This window comes from Carassius gibelio, chromosome B13 (assembly GCF_023724105.1).
Source record: "Carassius gibelio isolate Cgi1373 ecotype wild population from Czech Republic chromosome B13, carGib1.2-hapl.c, whole genome shotgun sequence".
Classification (NCBI taxonomy): Eukaryota; Metazoa; Chordata; class Actinopteri; order Cypriniformes; family Cyprinidae; genus Carassius; species Carassius gibelio.
This window is the reverse complement of record NC_068408.1, coordinates 2,452,683-2,479,695: the sequence shown is the minus strand read 5'-3', so window position 1 is coordinate 2,479,695 and position 27,013 is coordinate 2,452,683. Positions and strand designations below refer to the sequence as shown.

At 37.5% G+C, this 27,013-nt stretch overlaps 1 protein-coding gene across 1 annotated transcript in view; it reads left to right on the top strand.

Annotated features, from left to right (window-relative positions):
- The window catches only part of dntt (deoxynucleotidyltransferase, terminal), a 102,714-nt gene that overhangs the window by 39,562 nt on the left and 36,139 nt on the right, over positions 1 to 27,013 (top strand). Inside the window, exons 8-10 of the mRNA XM_052572121.1 lie at positions 7,865 to 7,967; positions 22,411 to 22,644; positions 25,098 to 25,181. Of these exons, the coding sequence (XP_052428081.1) occupies positions 7,865 to 7,967; positions 22,411 to 22,644; positions 25,098 to 25,181 (421 nt within the window). The remainder of the gene's footprint in view (positions 1 to 7,864; positions 7,968 to 22,410; positions 22,645 to 25,097; positions 25,182 to 27,013) is intronic.

Here is a 27,013-nt window from a genome sequence, read left to right as displayed (position 1 = left end):
TCGCTTCCACCTGTGTTTTACTAATTATCTCGTTTGTCTCCGTTCTCCTAAGCTCTGTGTTCTCCTGAGTTTCTTTGCCCTGTCTTATTTCCTCTTATGGATCTATTAAAAGTCTGTTATTAATAGTTCTCAGACGTCGTGAGCTCCTTACAGCACCAACACCGTGTGCGAATCCAGATTGTAGTTGCATGATTGCGAATAAAGCCGATTATAAATAGATATCAAACCATCTCAGACCTTCAGAGCTTGACTGTGGTGCATCAGCAAAATATAAACCTGTATAAATAAATAAATGCCCAGATTTTGTTTGCCGATAGAGCCGTCCCGATGCTTCGTGAAGCTCCTCTGTAAAACTGCGCGTCAGCCGTGGCATTCATCAGGAGCTGAGGTTTGACATTGACGGAGGGTGTAATTGAGCGAGCTTGTTGAATTCAGCGAGGTTTTGACTATAGAGCGATTAGTCACGGGTGCTATATGAGTTTTCCTCACATGACACTCCTCTATATCTCAGGATGACTAATGTGACTGAGCGTCAGTGTAACGGGATTACGACAGCGAGAAAACATCATGTTTACCTCCCAAACTTTACGGCTCAAAATGCAAATCTGCAGCTCTGTCGAGGATAAGCTCTGTCCAAATCTGCTGTTTGAACTTCGACAGGCTTCGCAAGGTTGGCCGTGACGGTTTTGGTGATGTCTGGATTTACCTCTGTGTGTGGTGTATGAATAGATTCTGCTTGAACATGTACAGAGGATCAGGATACACACAGTCGAGTGAAGAGAGACCTGTGACGAGATGTGTGTTCATCTGTTGGTGAAGGGACATGAATCATTCATTAATGCATTGGCAGTGAAAACTACACTTACAGATGTCTGGATGTCTTTACATTAGAGCAGGTGAAACTAGTGGTTTGGGAGGTGATGAAAATGTTTAACACAGGTTTTATAGGGTCTTTATACATCTTGATTTCGCCCCTCCACAAATTTAGGGCCTAAAAAATGAATTAAACTGGAGTAGAAAGTCTTCAATGCATTAAGTTGTTAAATTAGATATTGCATTTATTACACACACACAAACACACATTCACACACACACATATATAATATATATATATAAATAATTAGTATTTATATTTTTCAGAAAATACACTAACTAATATCTGTATTATTACTTATTTATCAACTCACAATTTTTACTTTGGGAAACACTGGTCTAATGAAATAAGAGCTGATGAAAAGCAAATAATTAATTAAATACAATAAAAAAAAAAAAACAACAACCAACCAACCAAACAAAAAAATATATATAATTTTTTTAAACATATGTTTCGTGTTTCCACAAATGAAAATCTTAAATTCAAGGAATTAAAATGTTACATGGACTGCAAAAAAATAAAAATAAAATAAAATAAAATAAATAATAATAATAATAATAATTAATTAAATTAATTAAATGAATTAAATTAATTAAATTAATTAAATTAATAAATAAAACAGAAACAAACAAACAAAAAAAAATATTGAAACATCCTTAAATTGATTATGATTATGCCTAAAACGAAAACAAACATCTATCAACATAATTGATCTGTCAGATAACTTTAATAAAAAATAAGTTATTTTGCTCAAGTAAATGTATCTTAAGAATCTTGAAGTTCGCACTGAAAAGAAGACAACAACACTAATGGAAAACATAATAATATAATATAATCTAATATAATAAAAAAGTTAACTAATTATTAAATAAACAAAGATAAACAAATGCATAGAAATAAACGAACATTCCTCTCTCAAGAATCAATCTTCCCTCTTTCCAGCAGAAGTTCATTACCGTGTGTTAGCGCTGAGTCAGCTTTCGATGCGATCTTAAGAAGGTTTCCAGGTCTTATGAAAAGATTTGCGAGATCCTGAAAGCCAGAATGGTGACTTCTCAAATTTCATACAGCAAAAGATTTCTCAGATGCACATATCATGCGACGAGGGGATGACATGTTTCGTCTTACTACGGTAGAGAAGGTGATGAGCAGCGAGGATGAGACGATCGGTCTGGAGGAAACGCCAAAGAGGACTGTCTAAATCTATGTTCACAAATACATTAAACCAAAGTATGTCAGCCGAGGGCCACTCCAGAACATATGGACGTATGACAAGCTTCACTCCAATCTGGAGACAGTTTTACTAGTTTGGCATTTGTTAAATGGGCTCTGGCACACATGGAAGAGGAGTGAACCAGATTTAAAATGTAAATGCTTTTAAAACGGCCATTAATCAATTCTTTCGACGTTTCCCTGACACAGTGTTCAAGCTGAGATGAGACGAGCGTGAGATTAATGAAACAGACTGAATCAGCGCTCGTGTTTGACTGACGTGTCTAAGCTGGACTGATAGTCGCTGGTCCCACATTAGCGGGTGTGAATTGGAGCTGATTTGGGGGTAAAGTGAATCTATGCTGATGGTTTTTGCATGTGCAGTCGGATGATTTGTGACGGCGCAGCGAAACGCAGACAGAAAGAAAAAGATGTGCTTAAAGCGGCGGTGCATTTCAGCACAGCTCATTAGAAATGAAAAGGATCGCTTCTAATGTCTACCACAACTGACTCGGTGAAATATCACCAGAAATGATATTCAATATTGCACAGACTGGGCAGAACACATCCCATGTTATTTTGATATATCTGTTTAGGTTGAATGTTTTTGTTTAATTTAAGTCAAGATTGTTTGAAAACTGGCTGGAAAAAAGTGTTGCTTTGCAGTTGCTAGAATGTTCTAGGGGTTTACTGATAATACTGATGATGTCTGATGGATAAATGATGTATTTCAAGTGTCTAATCGTTTATTGCTGTTGTTTTTTAATATGAGCACTAATAGTGCAATGATAGTTTGGCTTGGAAACCCTTCTAATCACTGATTACATGAATGAGTTTAGTAAGATCTGTCACTGCGTCGCTCTTCTTCATGCCGTCTCATCTTCTCTCTCTCGTCTCTGTATTTTTAGCCTGTGAAAGTGATGGAAGTCGGAGAGGTTTAATTTAGCATTTGGGCGTTTAAGCTCTTCTCTGTGATGTCTGAGAAGCAGAATGCAGTCTCTAACGCCAGCGTATTTCACTATGACAGCAAATAAATAGCTGTCATGTAATATCTAGTAATTCCTGAGTGATTTTCAGGAGCTTTTTATGGGTGTGCGGCTCCAGTTCAACCGTATAGCTTTGCACTTTCTGAAAGACTTACAGTGTGCATTAGCAATTCATACAAGTTCACCCAAAAATAAACTTTCTGTCATCATTTACTCACTTTCATGCTGTAGCTATTGGACTTTCTTTATTTAGCAGAACACATGAAGTGCATGGCTTTTATAAGCACGTCAGGCTCCAGAAATGACAACGAAGCGTCATGAAAGTATCATGCTGCCTAGAAAATGTTCAGGTGCAAATAGTCAAACCTGTGTGAGAACAGTCTTGAATAACTCATGTGCAAATGAGATTAGAAAGATATTGCATGGAGTAAACAATGTCTAAAATCAATACAGTGAGTAAAATGACAAGTGCTTTTTGTTCGAATGCAAAAACAAAATATGCTAACATGCAAATCTAATGCAAACTTCTGCACTTCATCGTGCCTCATTGTCTGAACTGCAGCATTAGCATGCCTTTAAAAGCTAATATTGCTGGTTTATACGTGTGTTTAGAAGTGACTGCTAATGCATCTCTGTGATAAGCTGAACTCCCACACACTAGCGCTGAACTTTAGCACATTAGCGAGGCTTGTTGAGCTCTAAATGAACACTGTCACATCGCTCGCCCACTCAATAAGCTCCTCTAAAATGACCCGCGAGACCTTCCCTTTTCACTTGGTTTCACTCTATTGCCATTAGCTTTAACGTGGAAGACTAGTGCTGCCTTCAAGATGCATGGGAATGAGTGTATTTACATGACAATCTCACATGAGCGCCACTGTAATGACGGTATTAGTGGATGCTAATTTGGTATTGATCAGGGATTGTGAATGTTGATGATACAGATGAAGAGTTTTGATCCGAAACTGCTTCTTTAACTGGTTTATGATGGATTACATTTCCTCTTATGCTAATGCTAATGATGGAATTGCACTAGTGCTGCATCCAGTGTTTGTTTGTAAGTATGTCACAGTTTTTAATCATCTGAAATGTGAGATTTATATTTCAAAGTGACTAATGCGTTTAATATCAAGGATGCAAAACATGCGCAAAAATGCGAATTTGGGTTTGCGATGTAAAAAAGGGTGTTTTGCATTTATAATAACTGCAACTACAACTTGTTTGTTTTAAACGTTGTTCTGTTTTGAATATTGGTTTAATAATACAGAATTAAGTTTAATGTTTAGCAATGTAGTAGTTAATGGTGACTTTCCTCTTTTTCATTTTAGTTTATTGTTAAGTGAAACATAAAAAAAAAGAAAAAAAATTAAAACCTTTTAAAAAATACATTTATGAAACAATGTAAACACAAATTAGAAATGTTCCCTTGAGGTGTAATTTAAATAAATACGTTTAGACTGAAGTAATAAAATTACTAAAGCTAAAACTGAAATAAAAAAATAATAATTAAAGCTGAAAATAAATAGAAAAACGACTAATAAAAGAAAAAAGCGTATAACAAGATAAGCAAATCCTAGCCTACATTTAAAATTAAAAACTAAGTATATAAAAATAAAAGCTAAATGAAAATATGATTAAATACTTTCATATAAAAACAAAAAATATATATATTTTATTTATATAATATAAAAATTCTACAATATTATATGAATAATACTAAAATAATGACTCATTTTTCAGATATATGGTAAAAAAGAAGATTAAAAAAGTTTAATATGTAAGTAAAATATGAGTAAATATACAATTATTAAACACATACGGTTAATTTCTGAATAGAAATGTTAAAAATGCCTAAACAATTAATAATACATAATTAAATTTTAAAAATGCCTAAAAAATTAATAATAAAATAAAATAAAAATAAAATGAAATAAAATAAAATAAAGACTTGTTTTCCAAAATATGTTAAAAATGGTAGTAAAAAAATGCCTAAACAATTTATAATAAATAATTAAATTTTAAAAATGCCTAAAAAAAAATAAAAAAAATAAAATAAAAAAATAATAAATAAATAAAAATAAAATAAAGACTTGTTTTCCAAAATATGTTAACAATGGTAGTAAAAATAAGTAATATTAACCTAAGAAATATTAACCTAAGAAATCTAAATGAACCTAACACATACAGGTTATTTCTGTTAAAGTCATGGTGGTATCATCGTCACTATTTCTAAAGGAGCTTCCCAGGAGGACTTGAAGGCAGCAGCAGGATCAAACGCTGCTTCTGGCTGATCCAGGGTTCATTTGTTCTCTCTTACATGTCAACTTAAGCGTGCGATGTTTTGGCTTTGCATCTGACGGATCTCCATCAGAGGAGGCGTGTGGTCCAGCTGGTTTAGTAATGTCTTCTGAGGCCTGATTTCTGAAGTCTGGATCAAAAACCAGTGACATACTGCCTCTGTAATCGCATACAGCAGTGCGGCTCGGATTCATTCATTTTCTGGATTTTGCCTGGAAGATTGAAGCCAGTTCCTGTAACATGAACACACATGTTTACATTAACAGCTCCACTAAGAGTCACTAGACGTTTGCTTCAGCTGAGAGGTTCAGCCATGCATGAAATCCAGCATACACTGCTCTAAGCATTCGTGTTCATGTTCCAGTGTATACAGTAGATGCTTTGGGCTTTAATAACACTTATTTACGAGCATGAAACCACACATCCACACACTCACAAAGACAACAATGTAAAATATAATGTAGAAAGCTAGTATTAGAGCTAGTTTTTATTTTTATAAATATATTGTGTAGGAATGTTGGTTATTTATTTTAATTCATATGTTTATTTAGAATTTTTTTATTTATTTATAAATGTGTTTATTAAGAAGTTTCTTTGTTTAGAAATTTATTAAGACATTTATTAAGACATTTATTTTAAGGCATCTATTTTTCTGATTGTACGTTTAGAAAAATCTTTAGATATTTATTTATGTTTTTAGACTTGTATCTCAAGTGTGTCTCAATTTGATCATCTGGGAAACATATTTTTATTTAAATAATTACACACGTGTTTAAAAAGTGTTTATTTAGAAATTAGAAATCAAAGCTAAAAATATATTTGATTTATTCAGGAAATTGTTTATAGTCTTATTTTTTTTTATTTTTTTTAGAAATACATATTTTAGAAAAATATATTGGATTTATTCAGGAAATTATTTTTAATGTATTTTTTTTTTAATTTATAAATATGTAATGTATTTAGAAATTAATTTATTTTGACATCAATTTATTTATGTAGAAATATATTGTTTTATTTGTTTTAGTAATGCATTTCTTAAGATATTTTTTTGTAATTAATTTGATTATTTAGATGAATGTTTTTATTTTTTGAAAGAAGAAATGTATTTAGAATTTTATTTTTTATAAAATAAGAATTCAAAAATACAGAATTTGCTTTATTTTTCTAATATATATATATATATATATATATATATATATATATATATATATATATATATATATATATAAACAATTTGCAAGCTGCATGAATTCTTAAAAAGTGGACGAACACAGCTGTTCTCTCACTTTGTGTTTTGTATGAAAAGCAGTGTTTAATAGCAATCTGGCGTCGGGTTAAATGAAGTTCTGTTTATTCAGCACTACATCTGCGAGCAGGAGAAAAGAGAAATGCAAGTTCAGAGTTCTGAGAGCCTCTTATCCGTCGAACTGTGCCTACGCTTGTGTTTTTCACTTCCAGCACCTGCCTTTCAAACCAGACAAACTCACATTCACACGCTTTCTGCTGCTCAAGTGTTCACTTACAGTGTTAGGGGTGCAACGGTTCAACACACTCACGGTTCAGTTTGTATCACGGTTTTAGAGTCAGTTTCAGGATTAAAGACTGTTTAAGTTTGGACGTGCCTCGTGTGTGCTTCCATGACAGCGTATGTAGTGTAGTCGTTTAGGAATGCATTTCTGTCTTTGTTTAGAAATTTATTTACAGTGTGTTTTATCTAGAAACGCATTTATTTAGAAATGTATATGAAATGTATTTTTCAATTTATTGATGTATAAATCTTCATTTAAAAAAAGGTACAAATTAAAAAGAACATGTATTTATGTATTCGTTTAGAAATTGATTGATTTAGAATATATTTTTTTATTTTATTAATCTATTTATTAAAAAATAGTATGTAGAAATGTACTTTGAAATGTTTTTTTTTCATGATAAGACCAGGAACGTGTGTTATAGGGTCAGTTTTGTTTTAATTATATGTTAAAGGAGAAAATAATTCAATCATTGTGCGATACATTTGAATTTTACTTAATTTTTGCTTATCATATTTTACTTTAAAAAATTTACTAAACAGACATTGGATGTATGTTGAACACAGAAATGTTGTGGATGATGGATTTTTTCCTCCTTATGAGCTGTTATATATTTTTACCTAAATATCTCTGACTATCTCCTTCCTCCCACCTGAATCTGGAGCATGCAAGGCCTTTGAGTTTTGGAGACTCATTTTCATAATCTCTCTACACAGCAGTGAAACTCATAAGCGTCTGACAGCTCCGGCAGAAGAGAGTTTAATGACGCAGGCCAAATGCCTTATTTGAGTAATAGGAAAAGGCAAAGGCATTAAACGAGCCGTTCGTGCCGCACTGTTACTCACACGCTTATATGTGTCTCATCATGCAATCCGCTGACACTGTCTGCATCTGATTCGGTTTAATGCAGATGAGCATGCATTCAGTGTATAATGTGTGTGTGTGTGTGTGTGTTTAATGTGCAGGGGGAAGGAGTTCGGTCACGATGTGGACTTCATCATTAAAACACCTGAGGCCGGACAAGAGGATGCGATTCTGACCGCGGTGATCGAGCGATTCAAAAGCCAGGTACAGAAACACCTTCTGCTGGAAAAGCTTTTATTTGAAGATTGATTGACCAAATATTAAAACTAGATCAGATCTACCACCGTGGTGTCATCTGCGAATTTGATTATGGTGTTGGAGCCATAAACAGGAATGTATCATGGTTGAATAAGGAGTACAGGAGAGGTCTCAGCACGTAGCCCTGTGGCACCCCTGTGTTCAGAGTGATGATGGTGGAGGAGAGGTTATCAATTTAACAGACTGGGGTCTGCTAGTCAGAAAGTCCAGAGTCCAGTTGAAGAGGGATGTGCTGATTCAAAGCTGGCTGAGTTTGGAGGGGATTACGGTGTTAAATGCAGAACTGAAATTAATGAACACCATTCTCACATGTGTATTTTGACTGACCCAGGTGGGAGAGGGATGTCACTTTGCAGGCATCAGTCACATAAGTATACGTGGTCCAATGTATTATGTCCCCTTGTTTCAGTTTCTCAGTACATGAAATGAATGACCCCGCGTTTCGCTTCAGAATAAATGACCTACTTTGAAAAATACACTTGTCAGTTTGGAAAGTTATGCTCGAGAAACCTTGATGGTGAATCTTTTACAAAGACTTACAACGAAAGTATATATATATCTATATATATATTGTCACGGGAGGAGCACAAGACAGACACAGTGGGCGTGGCGTCAGGCCTCGGAGAGGCTTTTATTAACAGAAATCATAAAACAAAGGGAATAAAAGTGGCCAAAGGGGGAAAGTGTCCAAAATAACAGGGGATCTGGTGTCCTCGTTGTGCTGCGGGGGGGTTCGTGTGGGTCAGGCAGTGTTCATGGAGGAAGGGTCCAGGCAAGGGGCGGAGTCCGGCGGCCGCACGCGCTCCCCTCCTTGGTCCGGGGCGCGAGGGGCGGCGGCTTCTCCTAGCGGCCGCGTCTCTCTCGTTGGCCGCGGCGCTGGTAGGGGATGGACGGCCCGGCATCCTGGCCCGTCGGCCGTGTATACGGGTGCGGTTCCCATCCGGATCGCGGGTCCGGCAGCTCACGTCTTGGTGGCGCGGGAGTCCCTCAACGCACCCTTCCTGGACCCACGAGGACACCAGTGTGCATGCACGGGGAAGAGACCCGTCTCCTGAGGAGAGGCGCGTTGGGCTTTTAAACAGCGGCGGTAATGAGGCTCCACTTCCTTCAGGTGTGCCCCATCACACGCCGCCAGCCCTGACTCATCCAGCGCCCCTCCTCTCTCACACCCACTCCAGTCGGGAGCCTGGTGAAGGGCGGCGATTTAGGACGGGGTGCCGGTGACAATCAGGGAGGAGGCAGCTGACTCGTCACAATATATAGATATTTATAATTCATAGCAAGTTTTGTTTTAGTAAAATTTTTTGTATTGACTAGTTTTATTAGTTCTTTTCTTGGAATTCTCTTGTAATTTAATTTGCAATGAAAACCTTGATTGTGAATGTTTATGTTTTATAGACTTAAAAAACAAACGGTTTTTTATTTGTTTGTTTTATTATATATTTGCATATTTTTATATTTATTGTTTATTTTATAGGTGTGTTAGTGTCTTATTTAGTTATTTGATTTTTATAGTTTAATAATTTAATAGTAGTTTTAATAAATAAATAAATATTTATGTGTTTGTTTTATTATATATTAAATATATTTATAATATTTATGTATTTTATTTGTTTGCTATAACTTTATTTTAATTACATTTTTAGTATTTAGTTGTGTTTATTTTAATAGTTTTTAATCATTAATTGTGTGTGTATATATGTATGTGTGTGTGTGTGTGTGTGTGTGTGTGTGTGTGCACAATGCACATTCCTTAATATTAAGCCTAAAATGTGTTTTAATGTCACTGTTGCTGAGGATTGTACTTAAAATAATAAAGATATGTAAATGCAAGATACACTTCAGCACTACTTCCACACAATTAAAGTGCATTAAGCACAAATTTAGTTGTTCCAATTTAGCAAGCTTTAAGTATACCAGTTTGGTATAGAAGTACAATTGCTGGGTATTTTTATTAAGCACATAAATATTTACATTTATTTGTGTTATACTTGATTTAATTATATTTTAAATACATTGTAGTGTATTTATTTTTCACATGATATTGCATGTGGGATCATTCATCACATGCTAAGATCTGTGATGTTTGAGTATATGAATGTGTTGTTTTTGTGGATGATGTCCTGTAAGTCCCCTCTGAAGTGTGAATGTAAGCACTGATTCTGATTCTGATTCTGATTCTGGTTCTTGCTGTGTTTTGATGAAATCACATGGATCGTCATCAGATGTGCTGGATTGTGTCTGATGCTCTGTGATTTCATCGATGTTTCGTGGTTTTGATTGTCCTGTACTAGCAGAGATGCTGTTGTGGGGCTGAAAGCCTTTAATGGTCACTTAAAACATTTAGAGTTCATACGTTTGGTGGATAAACAACTTCCTCTTTTCTCTAATGTTTGGCAGCTGATTACAGAGCAGGAAGGAAAGACAAAATAGGAGACCAGTGTGAAATCATCAGATTTTAGGGTGATGATTTGTAAATAAACAAACGAGACGTGATTTTGTCACAGTGTTTCATGGCCGCGGGAAGTGGGGGTGCTGGGGGTGCTGCAGCACCCCCTAGTGACGAGAGGGAGATAAAAAAATGTAGGCCTATTAAAATATTTTGCACAATTTATAAATTCCTTATGAATATTTTAGAAAATGATTTTGACACACGTAGGCTATTACTTATATATTTTGGATTTTAATTTCATATTTTGAGGCCTAATCAACACAAGTTCGGAAGTTACGTTGTCAACGTCAGGCAGGCAGGTTTGGTCGCCGAGTAACGAGGTTTCCCGCTCGTTCCACGCAGAATACATTCATCCTTATTTAATACAGCGCACCTCGACATTTGGACACCTGTAACCAGGGCACCCCGCCTGCATGTAGCTCAGGTAAGAGCATTGTGCTGCCGCGTTTGTAAAAAATTTTTGGCAACAAGTGTGGGATCAGCTTTGACTAGCCAAGCAATTGTAAGTAGTACACTATAGTATTTTTGTAAGGTGGTGGGGATGGAGATGGAGAGTATTATTTCGTTCGTGTGTTCTTTGCGTAATGGTTGTGGAGAACTGTTAAATAACGTTTAAATAGTCAGAGATTATTTCCTTCTGGTGTGCGTAAAAAGATTTTGGAGTTAATAGAGTTGCGTGTGACATAAACGTGCAGTGACTCAAGCCAGCTGACCAAATCGATTGCATTGTTTTAGCGTTATTGTGAAGTTTGATTAATATTATATTTTGTTGTAATATTATTTGTTGTATCTAAATAAGTTGCATGTATGTATAGGCTATCTGAAATTGTAATGAAAGGATTTTCGTTTTTTCGATTATTAAACTATTATTTCTGATTCTGCTTCAGATTAATAACGGATTGCGCATATCTGAGAACTGATGTCTGTGTGTTTCAGACCCTGGCTGGCTGTGCACTGTAGTGTATATGACAATAAAGTAGTAAATCTCAATGTATTTATTTTTAAAATGTATTTTAAATAGGCCTATAGGCTCATAGGTTTTTTGTCAAAAAAAAAAAAAAAAAAAAAAAAAAAAATCACAGCACCCCCTGTTCAAAATTACTTCCCGCGGCCCTGCAGTGTTTGGGGTTTTAGGAGATCTACTTCATATTGTTACAAACAACATTTTTTACTATGGTGAAATCAAAGGTTTTAATTGTGGCAAATGGGGATATAACAGCAGATAACAGTTCAATATTTTTTGCATTTATGATGACAACAGTTTCATGTCATCTAAAGTCTTCATGTATAGCTATGGTAGCCAATATAGTCATAATTCATAAAAAAAAAAAAAAAGTAGCTTTAGCATATTCATTAGACTATTGCACAGCATTACAACTGCATCAGAGCACTGAGTATTTTAATCACATACAGTCCATCATTTTATTTTAATATTAAAAATGAATTGGACAGGTGATGATTCTGACGGAAATCTCTACTGTTTGCTATAGTAAAAAACACAATCTACATGCACATCTCATAAATCAGACGCTCTTATTTCAGTGTTGTGGATATTTCAGCAACAGTTTGCTTTGTTAACAACATAAAGTGGTTTAACTAAGAAGGATAAACTTTATAATTCAACTCAACCATGCAAATTTGTTTTAAACACTTTTTAAAGTCTCTTTTCTTTTTGTTTTACATGTGTTTTCTTCTTTAAGAGTATAAAGGAAAATCTAACTTAATTGTGTTAATGTTTTATAGTGAATATGAGCTTGAACTGAAGAATAAATGCTGTATCAGATGCAGGTAATCACACTTTGCTGAGTCCATCTGTCTAATAATACTCTACTCTGCATAATATACAGCTTTTAATACAGTAATACAATAAGCTTTCATTGAAGCAACTCGTTACTCTAAAGAGACATTTTCTAAATTGTAACGAAGGATTGGTTTTAGCTGTTAACCTGTTAACTTTAGATCTGAATCCTTGGTGGAAGGAAGTAGTGATGCACAAAAAGTGTGCTTTTAAAGACACTGCATTGCTATTTACATTTTACTTACACACTTGTGGCATTTGTCATTGCTGTATATCAGCATACCTACACCCAAATCACAGCCCTGCTGATACACAGCCATGTTACACTGCTATCTCCAGTATAGATGTCTCATTTGATTGTAATTATCATCCAGCTTTGACACATTATGAATTGCTGCATGCATGTAATGTAGACATGGTGTTAGGTGTTGATGTGAGACTCACTGATAAAGAGCTGGTTGAGTGTAGAGGTCAGTAGATAACACATCTGGACATGAGAAGGCGTCTCTGCTGCAGATGGATCAGAAAGACGAACATGAGAAAGTGAATGCTAAGCAAAGATAGATGGAGCCGCTACGAGTGAACAAGAGCGATGAAACACGCGTGTTGTTGCCACCTGGAAGCCTGGAGGAGTTCATGCGGCGAGTGAGTGGGAGGCGACGGACCGATGATGGGTTGCCTGTCGCCCTCTCTGTCATTTCAGAGATTAAAAATAACCCAGCTGCTGCACTCCTTCCTCTTTCACTTTGTATTGCTTGCTCTCCGTCCTTATACATTGTAATTGTGTTAAAAACATTAACACTGATCACACCTGCATTCAGATCTGAGCTTGAGGGAAACAAACATCACAAATGAGACTCTTTAACAGCTCAATCGCTTCTTCCTAGATAGTAATACAGTTGAATTAAGAGCAGAAAGTGTCCATGGGATTTCCATTTTATATCATTATTGTCATGGAGAAATGTTTCTTTACAAAAGAAGAAGAACACACACACACACACAGATCTTTTAATTCTCATAAGATTTATATTTCAGCCAAGATTCAACCAAAACCACTGAATAAATAATTGATAAATGTAAAATGTACTTAAAAATGTACATAAAACATTTAATTTAAATTCAATTCAAGTTTATCTATATAGCACTTTTCATGTAACAATTAGTTGCAAAGCAGCTTTACAGAAAATTAAGTTTCTACAATACATTTAGTAGTAGCTTATAAGTTGTTAATGTCAGTTAATGTACATATGGCAGGAATGTATGGAAAAATCAATTAAAGACTAAAACAGATGATGAGCACTATTAGCAGCCATAATAATATGTTCTAATTAACCAAGCAAAAATGATTTGTTCAACCCAAGCTAAGGAATAATAATGTGCATTTGATCAGACATAACTGCAGTCCAAGATTATAAAGTGCATTATTTGAATGTTTGGCTAGAGAGATGTGTTTTTAATCTAGATTTAAACCGAGAGAGTGTGTCTGAACCCTGAACATTATCAGGAAGGTTATTCCAGAGTTTGGAGCCAAATGGGAAAAAGCTCTACCTCCTTTAGTGGACTTTGCTGTCCTAGGAACGACCAAAAGTCCAGGATTTTGTGACCTTAGGGAGAGTGATGGATTGTAGTGTGGTTAGACTAGTTAGCTACCACACAAGTAATGATCATTTGTAACTGATACAGAACTTAATAGGTAGCCAGTGCAGAGACTGTAAAATTGGGGTAATATGTAAGAATGCTGTTTTTTTTTTATTTTGGAAATATAATTTTCAAAAGACAAGTTGCTGTCTAATATAGCACCAAGATTTTTGGCTGTAGAGGAAGTAACAGTTCCGTCTAGTTGCAGATTGTAATCCAAGAGATTCTGTGTAGTGTTTTTTGGTCCAATAATTAATATCTCTGTCTTATCTGAACTCAGAAGGAGAAAACGATTGGTTTTCAAATCTTTAACATTTTTAACACACTCTGTTAGCTTAGATAATTTAAAAGTTTTGTCTGGTCATTTTCAGATTCAGTATATAGATGTGTTTCATCAGCATAACAGTGGAAACTAATCTTTTATTTCCTAATAATATTATCAAGGGGCAACATGTATGTGTCACACCTGGACTCATTTAATGTGTTTTTGCCCGTGACCCAGTTTCTGTCTTTCCGTGTTTGGTTTGATTAGTTCCCAGGTGTGTCTATTCTATTCCTCATGTGTTCCATGTCCCTGTTAATTTAGTCATGCCATCCACCTGTGTTTCCCCAATTATCCTTTTGTACATAAGCCTTGTCCTTTCAGTTCTGTTTTGTCGGGTATCATCACTTGTGACCTACTCACTCACTTACGTGTGTCTATCGCTGTGCTCCATGAGTTGTATATATTAAAAGCCTTATTTCGTTTATCCTCGGCTCCGTATTCCTTCAGGCAGCGTAAACCGTGACAGAATACCCGACCAAAAGAAAAGAAAGTTTAAAACTGCGTGTTTTACCCTCCGTTTTGTTTTTGTTGTTTCACAGTCCTTTTGTTTCGTAATCTCTATGGATCCCCTCTATCGCCCCGAATTCCTCATCCTCCTGCTGAAGCAGGAAGGACGTTCTCTCGAGGACCATACCAGACAGTTTCTTCTATTAGCTAATGCCACCAGCTACCCGGACGACGCGCTCTGCACCTTCTACAACACCAGCCTGAACTCCAAATGCAGAGCGTTGTCGTCCGAAGATGGTCCTCGGGAGGATTTTGCCGCATTCGTGGAGTGGACTCTGGCGAGAAATGGCTCATCTTTCACAGTCTGCCCCATAGAGGACCTCGCCAGCCCCACTCCCGACCCAGAGACCAGCCAGCCACCACCCCGCCGCACGGAGCCAGAGCCCACCGCAGCCACAGAGCCCGAGCCATCCACTGACAGGGAACAGGATCTCGAGAGCGCGACTGACCAGGTGTGTGAGCCGGCAACACCGTGCATCGTGGGAGTCCTCGTGGAGATCGAGGGCGTGGAGGAAGGCCCTGCCCACACTCCTGCGACTGAGGGTGAGCTATATGCAGTCTCTGAAAGTCATATGGAGCAAGTTCTGGATCTGATGGAATGGTCTACAGAGGTAATCCCTAATATTCCTGTTTCTCCGCTGGTTCCGTCCAGCCCTGACTCCCCTGTATACCCTCTCAGTCTCCCACTCCTACCTCCTCCAGTCATTTCCTCTGCTCCATTTCCGCTGGTTCCATCCAGCCAGGAATTTTCTGTTTCTCCGCTGGTTCCGCCCAGCTCTGAGTTTTCTGTTTCTCCGCTGGTTCCGCCCAGCCCTGAGTTTTCTGTTTCTCCGCTGGTTCCGCCCAGCCCTGAATCTTCTGTGTCTCCGCTGGTTCTGCCCAGCCCTGAATCTTCTGTGTCTCCGCTGGTTCCGCCCAGCCCTGAGTTTTCTGTGTCTCCGCTGGTTCCGCCCAGCTCTGAGTTTTCTGTTTCTCCGCTGGTTCCGCCCAGCCCTGAGTTTTCTGTTTCTCCGCTGGTTCCGCCCAGCCCTGAATTTTCTGTTTCTCCGCTGGTTCCGCCCAGCCCTGAGTTTTCTGTGTCTCCGCTGGTTCCGCCCAGCACTGAGTTTCCTGTTTCTCCGCTGGTTCCGCCCAGCCCTGAATCTTCTGTGTCTCCGCTGGTTCTGCCCAGCCCTGAATCTTCTGTGTCTCCGCTGGTTCCGCCCAGCCCTGAATCTTCTGTGTGTCCGCTGGTTCCGCCCAGCTCTGAATCTTCTGTATCTCCTGTGTTCCCTCCCGGCCTCCCTCTCCCACCTCCTCCAGGACCTGCTGGTCCCTCTGCTCCACTTTCGCTGGTTCCGTCCAGTCCTGATGCTCCTGTCCTTCCTCCCATCCTTCTCCTCTCTCCTCCTCCTAGACCAGCCAGTTCCTCGTCATCCCTGCTGGTGCCAGTCAGTCCTGCAGCTCACCCTCAGTCCGCGCCATCGGGGCGCGGTGGTTCGCCGCTGGACTGCCAGTCTCCAGCTCCGCCTTGGCGTGTTAAGGCCCTGTCTCCACCTCCAGCCTCCGAGCCCTGGACTCCTCCTCGGTCCTTCGACCCAGCGGCTCCGCCTTGGCTCTTAGCTCCCTCGTCTCCACCGTGGCCTGTCATCCCACCTGCTCCACCGGGCTCCCTCATCCCTCCGGCTGCACCTTGGTCAGTCGTCGACCATCCGCCGCCTCGGGACTCCACTCCTCCGGTTCCACCTCGTCATTCCATCCCTCTGGCTCTGTCAGGCTCCTCCTTCCCTCCGGTTCCACCTCCATCCTCGGTCACTCCGGCTCCACAGCGGTCTGCCAGGACCCTGCCTCCGCCTTGGTCGCCTGAGCCTTCTGCTCCACCTAGGCCCTCCGGAACCTCGACGTCCCCCTGGCTCTGCGGCTGTGCTGCTCCATCTTGGGCTCCTCACCCACCGGTGCAATCTCCGCCTGTCGGCCCCCTGGTGTCGTCGACCCCTCCTTCACCATGGCTCCTCCCGCCGTCGACTCCACCTTGGATCTCCGTCCTGGCTGGTCTCTGGTGGACCATCTGGCTCCTCCTGCTCCTGTCTCCTCCCTGGCTCCTCCCTCCATCGTCTCCTCCCTGGCTCCTTCCTCCGTGGTCCCTGTCTGCTGGCCCCCTCCTGGGAGTCCGTCCTCCACCGGAACCTCCTCCCAAGTTCCCACCCACGCCTCCCTCGGTTGTTTCTACGGTGCGAGGACGCACCTACCGGGAGGGGGGAGTACTGTCACACCTGGACTCATTTAATGTGTTTTTGCCCGTGACCCAGTTTCTGTCTTTCCGTGTTTGGTTTGATTAGTTCCCAGGTGTGTCTATTCTATTCCTCATGTGTTCCATGTCCCTGTTAATTTAGTCATGCCATCCACCTGTGTTTCCCCAATTATCCTTTTGTACATAAGCCTTGTCCTTTCAGTTCTGTTTTGTCGGGTATCATCACTTGTGACCTACTCACTCACTTACGTGTGTCTATCGCTGGGCTCCATGAGTTGTATATATTAAAAGCCTTATTTCGTTTATCCTCGGCTCCGTATTCCTTCAGGCAGCGTAAACCGTGACAGTATGTCAAAAATAGCAGCGTACCTAGGATGGATCCTTGTGGCTCTCCATACTTTTCTGGTGATAAAAATTACTCCGTTTAAATAAACAAAGTGATAGTGATTGGACAGGATCTAAACCATCTTAGAGCCTGCCCTTGAATACCTGTATAGTTTTGTAATCGATCTATGATTATGTTATGATCTATGGTGTCGAATGCTTCACTAAGATCAAGTAAGACTAGCAATGAGATGCAGCCTTGATCTGACGCAAGAAGCAGCTCATTTGTAATTTTAACAAGTGCAATTTCTGTGCTATGGTGGGGCCTGAAACCTGACTGAGAATTTTTTTACAGGACGGAGCACAATTGAGCAGACACAACTTTTTCCAAAAATTGTAGACATAAATGGATGATTTGAAATGGGTCTGTAATTTGCCAGTTTACTAGGATCTTAATAAGAGGCTTAATAACCAGAAGTTTGAATGGTTCTGGGATGTGACCTAAAGATAACAACGAGTTAATGATATTGAGAAGCAGTTCTTCGGCTACAGGCAACAACTCTTTCAGTAATTTAGTGGGTACAGGATCTGATAAATATGTTTTGGGTGTTAAGATACAGTGATAAGTTTATTTAGCTCTTCCTATCCTATATTTGTAAAGCACTGCAGTTTATCTTTGGGTGCGATGGATGAAACTGAAGTGTTACATGCTGTAGAATCTATTTTTGTTATTGTATTTCTGATCTGTTTTATCAGTGAAGAAAATCATAAAGTCATTATTATTAAACTGTGAGGGGAATATTTAGATTGTATGGCTTCTAGTTATTTGTTAATTTAGCCACTGCGCCAAATAAAAACCTTGGATTATTTTGGTTATTTTCAATGAGTTTGTGGGTCTGTTTTTAAAGCCTGTCTATAGCTGGACATACTGTTTTTCCATGTCATTCTAAAAACTTCCAAGTTAGTTTTTCTCCATTTGCGTTCAAGATTACGATTTATTTTTTGAGAGAATGGGTTTTACTGTTATACTATGGCCCAGTACATTTCTCTGAGAGCAAGAGACTTAAAAAATCTAACCGACCTTTGAATGGTGATTTTAGATCCTGAGACCAAGTTGACACTTAAAAGAAACTTAACTTAGATCTCAAGTTTTCGGAGTTGTGCAAGAGAAACCACTGAGAATAAATATCCTGTCTCCATCCTCCGTGCCTCCAGGGGGCGAGGGACAGCTGGTGATTAAGTGGCGGTAAAGAAGGTCGATTTTAAGTCTAGTAACCTTGTCATGCTAGATGTCGCCCCTCGAGGCTCATGGCATCACATCATGGTGTTTTATTCATCCAGCCTGCGTAGCGAGCGAGCAGTAAAATACATCTGAAAGGATAAGAAATGTCCTTGTGGAAAGATGCCTGCATCATTTTTTATTTATCAGTTGTTTGGCTGCTCGAGAAGGTCAGTCTCAGAAGATTCAGCAGGTCATGGCGGTAGAGCTGTGAATTTATATATTTCCTCTGACCCCTGTGGTAAACATTAACACAGCCACTGGTTGTCAGGGTCGATTATAAAGCGAATATAATCAATGGTTTTGTGTGTATTGCACTGAAGCCTCTGCAGACCTGTTATTGGACGGCTGCCGGTACCGTCACCTCAATCAATTGGCAGAACTGTTGGGTCAGTGATTCTTCATCCCCTGCTGATCGAACCTTTAGCCCTCGTTCTTCAAGTGTCAGACAAGCCAACACAGACCCACCAGTTCTATTTCACACTGTGTAAATCACTGAACTCAGTTCATTACAGGGAATTGAGAAAAATTCCCCAAAAATACTCATACAAACACATTAATAATCACTGTTGTGTTTATCACACCAACAAATACTTAAAGACTATTTATTTTTACATTTTTTAATTTGGACTCAAATACTCCTTAGGCATTGCTTGAAAATCTTCTGATTCTTTATTATAATTTTTGTAGCTGTTTTTTCTTATATTTGAAACATTTGTTTACACGTAAACAAGTTTGCATTTAAATCTGGACTTAAGTTGGCCACACACTAGAAACCAATTAAATATATATATATATATATATATATATATATATATATATATATATATATATATTTAAAGTTCTTTTTAGTATAAGAAAAGTTATTAAACTTGTTATTAAGAGGACAGCACTTTTTTTAACTTAATTCAATAACATGATAAATGCATCAGCAATTATTTTCATAAAAAAATTAAAAAGTTGTTAATAAATTATAAATATAATTTTTGTCTCATGGCTTGCCACAACATTGCTTCTGCATTTTGAGTTTTTTGGTTTTTGTTTTGTTTTCTTGATTGCTAACACACAAAATAATGCAACTGCATAAAATATATACACTTTTATTATTTTGTGTTTTAAATTTTGCATCATGTACAATGCTAACCATGCATTTGCATACTTGATTATTTCTGGTCTTAAATAGTTGCATTCCACTCCATTACTCTCCTGTCGAATGCATATTTCAAATAGCGCGCAGATGTGAAGTCAGTCATGTATAATTTCCTCGAAGAATTATGCGCACTATGCATGCTGTGATCTACCTCTGCACAGCAATTTCAGCAGTCACGTTCAACAGTTGCAGCAGAAGCTGGTGAATCAAAGGCAGCACGTTTCAAACGTGCTGTGCAAACACAAGCTAATCTTTGCTCTCGGGGCAGCGGGTTTGAAGTTTCCGACTCCTGCTCCTTGCCAATGTGACATTACATCCGCCGTTGTCATGGTGACACACTTGCTGTTGTCCTCTGCATCAGCTGTTTGTCCTGGCCTTCAAAAGAGACAGAAAAAACATCAAATGCATAAAACTGCTGAAGCATCAGATAGCAATTGCATAAACATGCACGCCTGGATGCACATATTTTGGGTGAGCTATTCTTATAAATTCAGCCCAACTGAATGTATTCAGATGTATGTACTAAAGGCTGAATTATATAAGCAAGTTATAGCTTCTAATTCATTTTAATCAGATGAATGCAATGCACTGAGGACTGCTGAGATGTTTTCTGATGAAATAAAGGCTTGTAGTGTGAAAAAGATGCGAATCGTCCGTGATTTGCTCTTTTAGAAGGAAACTGCTCTTTCAGTCGAAGCCCAGTGGGAACCACTGCTGCAGGGACACCTCTGTATCACGCCGTAAAACCGACCAGGAACAGCCCTCAAACAACACAGTGATGAATTGGCTTTGTAATGAAGTTCATCAACTACTCGGCTCTGAACCAAAAATCTAATGAGTGCATGCACCTGTTGCCTATTTATATCCGTATGCATGGAAAGTGGCTCAGGTATGCAGAATCCATTAGCCAATTTTCATTGATGATTGGCCTCCCAAGTGAGACCCCATATGTCGTTTGACATAACTCGTAGTGACCGGCAGACAGGGAGCTGAAAAAGCATGGATGCACAGGAAGTGTGCGGCATCTGGACACCTTTGGTTCCTGTGACGAGAGATGCTCTAATCCCAATCTCACGCACTGTATGGGACATATACAGCAGCCATAAGCGTTCAGATGCAGCCAATCCACTGAAGTCTGCTGTTCTCAGAGAAACGGACCACAAATTAGATCTCGTTTTTATAGTATTAGTTGTTTCCTTAGACCTCAATAAGATCTCAGCAGCACCTCAATCTGTAAAAATATATATTTCATTTTTCATCAAATAAATGCAGCCTTGGTGAGCAGAAGACTTTAAAAAAAAAGAATTGTCCAGTGTCAAATTTTTTTTTATATAAAAATATATATATTTTAATTTTAGATCTAAATATTTAATTATTACCCTTTCATCAACTGTGGTTCCTTCACAAAACTCTGGCAGTAATTGCTCTTTTATTGTTTCTAATTTATTTATTTTATTAATTTTTGTTTAGTTTTTTTCTTTTTTTAATGGAGTTTTAATATATGTCAGTTTTAGTAGTTTTATCATTTTAACCTAAACTTATTTCAGTTAAAAGCAGCATATGTAAGTTTTATTTAGTAGTTGATGTACTAGAATAAAATAAAACTGAAATAAAGATAAACAAAAACTATATAGACATTAAATAAATAAATGCACGAATGATATAAAACAACTTTGCTAAAACTTGAACTAAAATTAAAATATATAAAAATGAAATAACTAGAAAAATAATTCAGAATGTGAATAATGACAAAAATTTTATAATAATAATAATAAATAATCAAATAGTAAATTATATAAAAACTCGTTTAAAATATTAATAATGTCTTTCATCTGTCAAATGAAAAACAACGACAACAACAAAAGAACAATATTAATTAGACTGTGTCCATTTCTTGGACTTCATTCTTCTGTCCATACACTGCATTCTCTTTGTCTCTCTCTTTATTTAAAGCTACGCCGCTCTTTATTTATTGTGATTGTACAGAGCAGGAGTCATGAATTGATTTAATCTCTTGTGGAGTGGAATCATTTAAAGCAGACGTCCCGCTGCTCTGTGATCCAGCCTCATAATTTAAGAGGAATTGTATTTCAGCTTCTGCATTCTTTAACAGAATTGGAGGCGATTGAGGTTTGGTGACACTTAGCACACTTCAGTCCAATCACACGGCTTTGCTGAGTTTATTTAGCGCGGTGTTTTGATGTGTTTTCGCAAATAACGACTTCTGTCTGTCAGACACCGAATCATTTGTTAAATTAAGTGAACTCTTGTTAAAGATGCAAATGACGTCGGGCTTCATCAGTTTGGGCCGATGTCTTCAGGACGCTCCAGTTGAACTGCAAACGATACAAAATGCATTGCTTTTTCATTTCCATTTGGTTAACATATGAGAGGAAAACAAAGACAAATTGCAAAATTATGCAGAAAAATATTTATGTTTTGTCTTGGAAATAAATGCAGGAAGACTGTAACAACTGTTTTATTTGTGGATTTTTGTCTTATTTATTCATGTGAAATCTAATGGTCATTTTGACAGGTTTCGATTTTATTTAAATTCGTCTTTGAACCCCCAACCTTGCCATGCTCTACCGCTTGAGCTACAGGAACACATGTGCTTTTATTGTGAAAACAAACGAAATGAGTATAAAATGTAGATGTTTTTTCATATTCTCTCTCTTTCACTCAGAACATCCTGCTGTACTCAGACTTCCAGGAGTCGACCTTTGACCTGCGGCAGCTGCCGACTCACTGCTTTGAGGCCATGGATCATTACAGCAAGTGTTTCCTGATCATAAAGCTGAAGCGTGAGCAGGAGACGGATGCGAGAGCAGGAAGGGACTGGAGAGCCGTGCGTGTGGATCTGGTGGCTCCACCGCTGGAGCGCTTCGCTTACGCTCTGCTGGGATGGACAGGATCCACGGTACGAGCACAGATATAGCTGCACAACCAGTGCGTTCCTGGACTAGATCCCCCCAAAATCAAGCACAATCCTGAAAACGTATTTCACATGCTCAGGAAAAATATTTTAAGATTTAGATATTTGAATTGCATATCAAATATCCATGCATAAAACAGTACACAGTTTTAATAAAATAACATAAAATTAAATTAAATTAAATGCATAGTGTATAAGAAGTTATTTCATTTATATCAATTATCCATAATTTTGAAATGTTTAAATAATATATATATATATGTATACAGTTAGTTGATTAATTAGTTTGTTCATTATTTGCATGAAAATATTACTATATATTGCACAGTGCACACTTTATAGTAACTACAAAAAAAATAAAAATAACAATGTTCATTTAAATTCATTATTAATTTTTGATTAAAAATTATGTATTAAATTGTAACTAAGAAATATTAAAAATGTATAATAATAATTTTAATACAATTTTAGATATATATTTATACAGTTATATTAATAATTTATATATATAAAAAATCTTTTTAATTTAAATCAATTTAAATGTTTTTATTAAAAATTACCCTAAGAAAAATTTTAACTAAGAAAAAGCAATATATATATATTAATATATATTTATATATATATATATAAAAATAAATATATGCATATGTAAAAACATTTTTTTTTTTCATTAAAAGCTAAATGTTTAAATATGTAAAAAAAACACACACATGAATTAAAAACCAAATTTGATATTAGTTAAATTAATTTGACAAGTTAAAGCAATGGAAAATATGTTTGATCGTATAATTCTTTTTACAGTGCATGACATTAAGATTATTAGTTTGTTTGTTTTAAAGCTGTCTAATCCAAAAAGATGCACATTTCTTCATATAAATCTTAAATGTAGGCATAAATAGTGTGTAATACAGTATAGACTCCATCTATTGTGTTTCTGTCCCTTAAGCACAGAAGAAAGTCTTTAGGGGCATCAGAGACGGATAGAGTTTGACTCGAGCTGTTTATAGATGACCCCTGACCTTGTGGCGAGCGCTCACGTCCCCTGCGTCGCGTCTGCAGGCCGTCCGCTCCACGCCGAGCTCGACCCATCAGCTGTAATTACATTCTCCCATGCACTCTCCGCCTCCTGGGCCTCGCTATCCCATGATGCTTTGAGCTCCCGCGGATCGCTGCAGCTGTTTCGGGGACGACCGAGATGGAGAACAGGAGGAAGTCCGTTTCTGAAGCTTATCGTAATTAATAAATCACACCATTATGTGCATCTCATTAGAAGTTGGGAGTACTTTAAAATGAATTCATGCATTTATTCATTAATGCGTCCTCTCCTCGTGGTGTTTATTTCCAGCCCGAGCAGCCGTGACCTAGAGGAGCTTCACATAATGACAGAAAACATTAAAAGCACTGTATGTTTGAAGAGCGTAATGAAGGAGCGTTTAAAAAGGTCTGCTGGCCACGATAAGAGTCTCTACAGAGATTCATGATGCTTAACGCCATAAACAACAGCATCAGCGCACGGTGGTGTGTTCAGGTTCACTTTAAATCTCATTTAACTGCTTTATTTGCTCAAGGGAAATATATAAACAAGAAATAACAAACTCCATAATATTGCAGACGCTCTACGCTTTAATGGCTTCATTCTTTGGATTATGCTATTTGTGTACGAGCGGGAACTGACTGCGCTCGGGTAATATTATCTGTAACTGATCAGACAGTCTGATATTATAATGCACAATGTGATTTACACAAATAGCACGGGATCCTGGATCAATATCAACATTCGTGTGCTGCATTTAATCTCATTGTGCTTTACTAAAATGTCTGAGATATTAAAAAGATCCTATATACACACACACACACACACACACACACACACACACATATATATAATAGTCCTAATAAATGGAATGGGTTTTAAATACTAAATGACCAGAATTATTATATATTTAGAATTGTTAATAAATTAAACAAATTATTTAAAAAATGTTTTAATGAAAAATACATTTATTATTATTAATATTTATTATATGTAATGCATTTTGAATAGTATAATTTTAACTAAAATCAAATATTTTTAAATACAATTGCAAATATAATTTTTCTCTGTTTTCTGTGTGAATCTGTGTTAAAGTGTAATGTATTTCTGTGATGCTCCGCTGTATTTTCAGCATCATTCCTCCAGTCTTCAGTGTCACATGATCTTCAGAAATCGGAATAATATTGTTGATCTGTAAAAAAAAAAAAAAAAAAAAATATATATATATATATATATATATATATATATATATATACACATAGGTTTGTTGAACAATTTTTTTCAAACTAACTTGGTTGTATGAAGGTGTTATTAACTGCATGATGTTACCATGTTAAAGTGCAGAGAACATGACGTGGCATTCTTAAAAAGTGAAATATTAGATCTCAGTTTTCTGTTCTTTCAGCTGTTTGAAAGAGACCTGAGACGATTCGCCAGACTGGAGCGAGGAAAACTGCTGGATAATCACACGCTGTACGACAAAGCAACGGTACGACACACACACACACACACATGCACACACATGCACACACACAATCGCACGTGCACGCACACACACACTCCGACGCACGCACGCGCACACACACGCAAACACACACTCACACACGCACACACACACTCTCACACACTTTCACACACACACACACACACGCAAACGCACACGCACTCGCACACACACACGCACACGCGCACACACTCGCACTCGCACACCCAAACACACACTCACACACTCACACACACACTCACACACGCACTCGCACACGCACACACGCACACACTCACACACACACACACACACACACACACACACACACAGACAGAGTTGTGTCCTGACATGTCACAAAAACATGCCCATGTGAGTATTCAATCAATCAATCACCTTTATTTATATAGTGCTTTAAACAAAATACATTGCGTCAAAGCACTGAACAACATTCATTTGGAAAACAGTGTCTCAATAATGTGTAATGATAGTTAAAGACAGTTCATGCATTCATGAAAAATATTAGTGCTAATATTAGTTGCTCCTTGTAACAAAATTCCAAGAAAATTCTTAAAAAATTGGTGTTTCCTCTTAAAATTAAAGAAAAGATTGTAGTAGAGAAAAAAGTAATTCAGAAAGCATCTTAACCCTTAAAAGAAGTCTTTAGGTCCAAAATTGTTAGGAGTATGGACGGGGACTTAAAGAGTTTCTTTAGCAGAGGAGAAAACATGAAGAGGGAAGAATCGTGTTGCATTAGGCTTATATTGACCCTACTGACCTCCTTCAGAGTCTTCTAAAGCAATCTGATGCTCTCAGACTGGTCCTGAATCTCGTTTAAGCCAAGACTCCTATTAGACATTTTTAGGTAAATTAGGAGCTCTCAGAGAGGTTTATTAGTATCTTTAAGAATATGTGCCCAGATGTTGATGTTGATGTCTCAGTGAGTTAGTCTATGGTTTCTGTCTGCTGTTCACATGAATTAACAGTGAGATGATGATTTTTTTTCCCTGCAATTATGATTCGTGTGAAATGCTTTGTGGATCTTTTGATGATATATGTTGCTTCAGATGCTCTTTTCTCCATGCGTCGGAAAAACGTCATTATAATTAAGGCATTTTGTCTTGATGTGACTAAAGCAAATGCTTCTCTAGAGCTCACAACACTGGCAGGTGTGTGTGTGTGTGTGTGTGTGTGTGTGTTAGAACTGGCGCTCTTTCCATTCATGCGTCTGATTTGAATTGAAGTGGTCACTGCTTACAGGAAGTTGAATTGGAAATATAAATAGATCTGTGTGTGATCTGTGAGGCTTGAAAACTTCAAAGCTTTTGAAACTTTCAAATAAGCCAACATTCATTTTTTTGTGTGTGTGTGCTTTTCTAGATAAATAAAAAAGTTGCATGAATCAAACATCGTGTTGCATGATCAGAGTATTTGACCTCATTCAGAAATGCACACGTGTAGCATGAGTTTTTTTTTGACTCGATTCTGTCCTAAATATTAATCACCGCATTCATATTCTGATGATGGACATTAGAGCCGTATGTTAAATAGCGTATATTTAATTTCATCTTGTTTATTGTGTTCAGCTCTAGCTTTTAATGGTCGGTTTGTTTGTGTGCAATAAATTGCTTTGGTTATTGTGTTTGGGATAAAATAAGTCCTCATTTAATCCATTAATGCATTTACACACACACACATAAACACATGCACATTAGCAGAATGACAAATACACACACCATGCATGCACTTTAATGGAAAACACAATTGCAGACTGGCAAAAAAAAAAAAAAAAGAGAGAAACTGATGGAAAAATTGGTGCAAATTAACTGTCAGGCTTA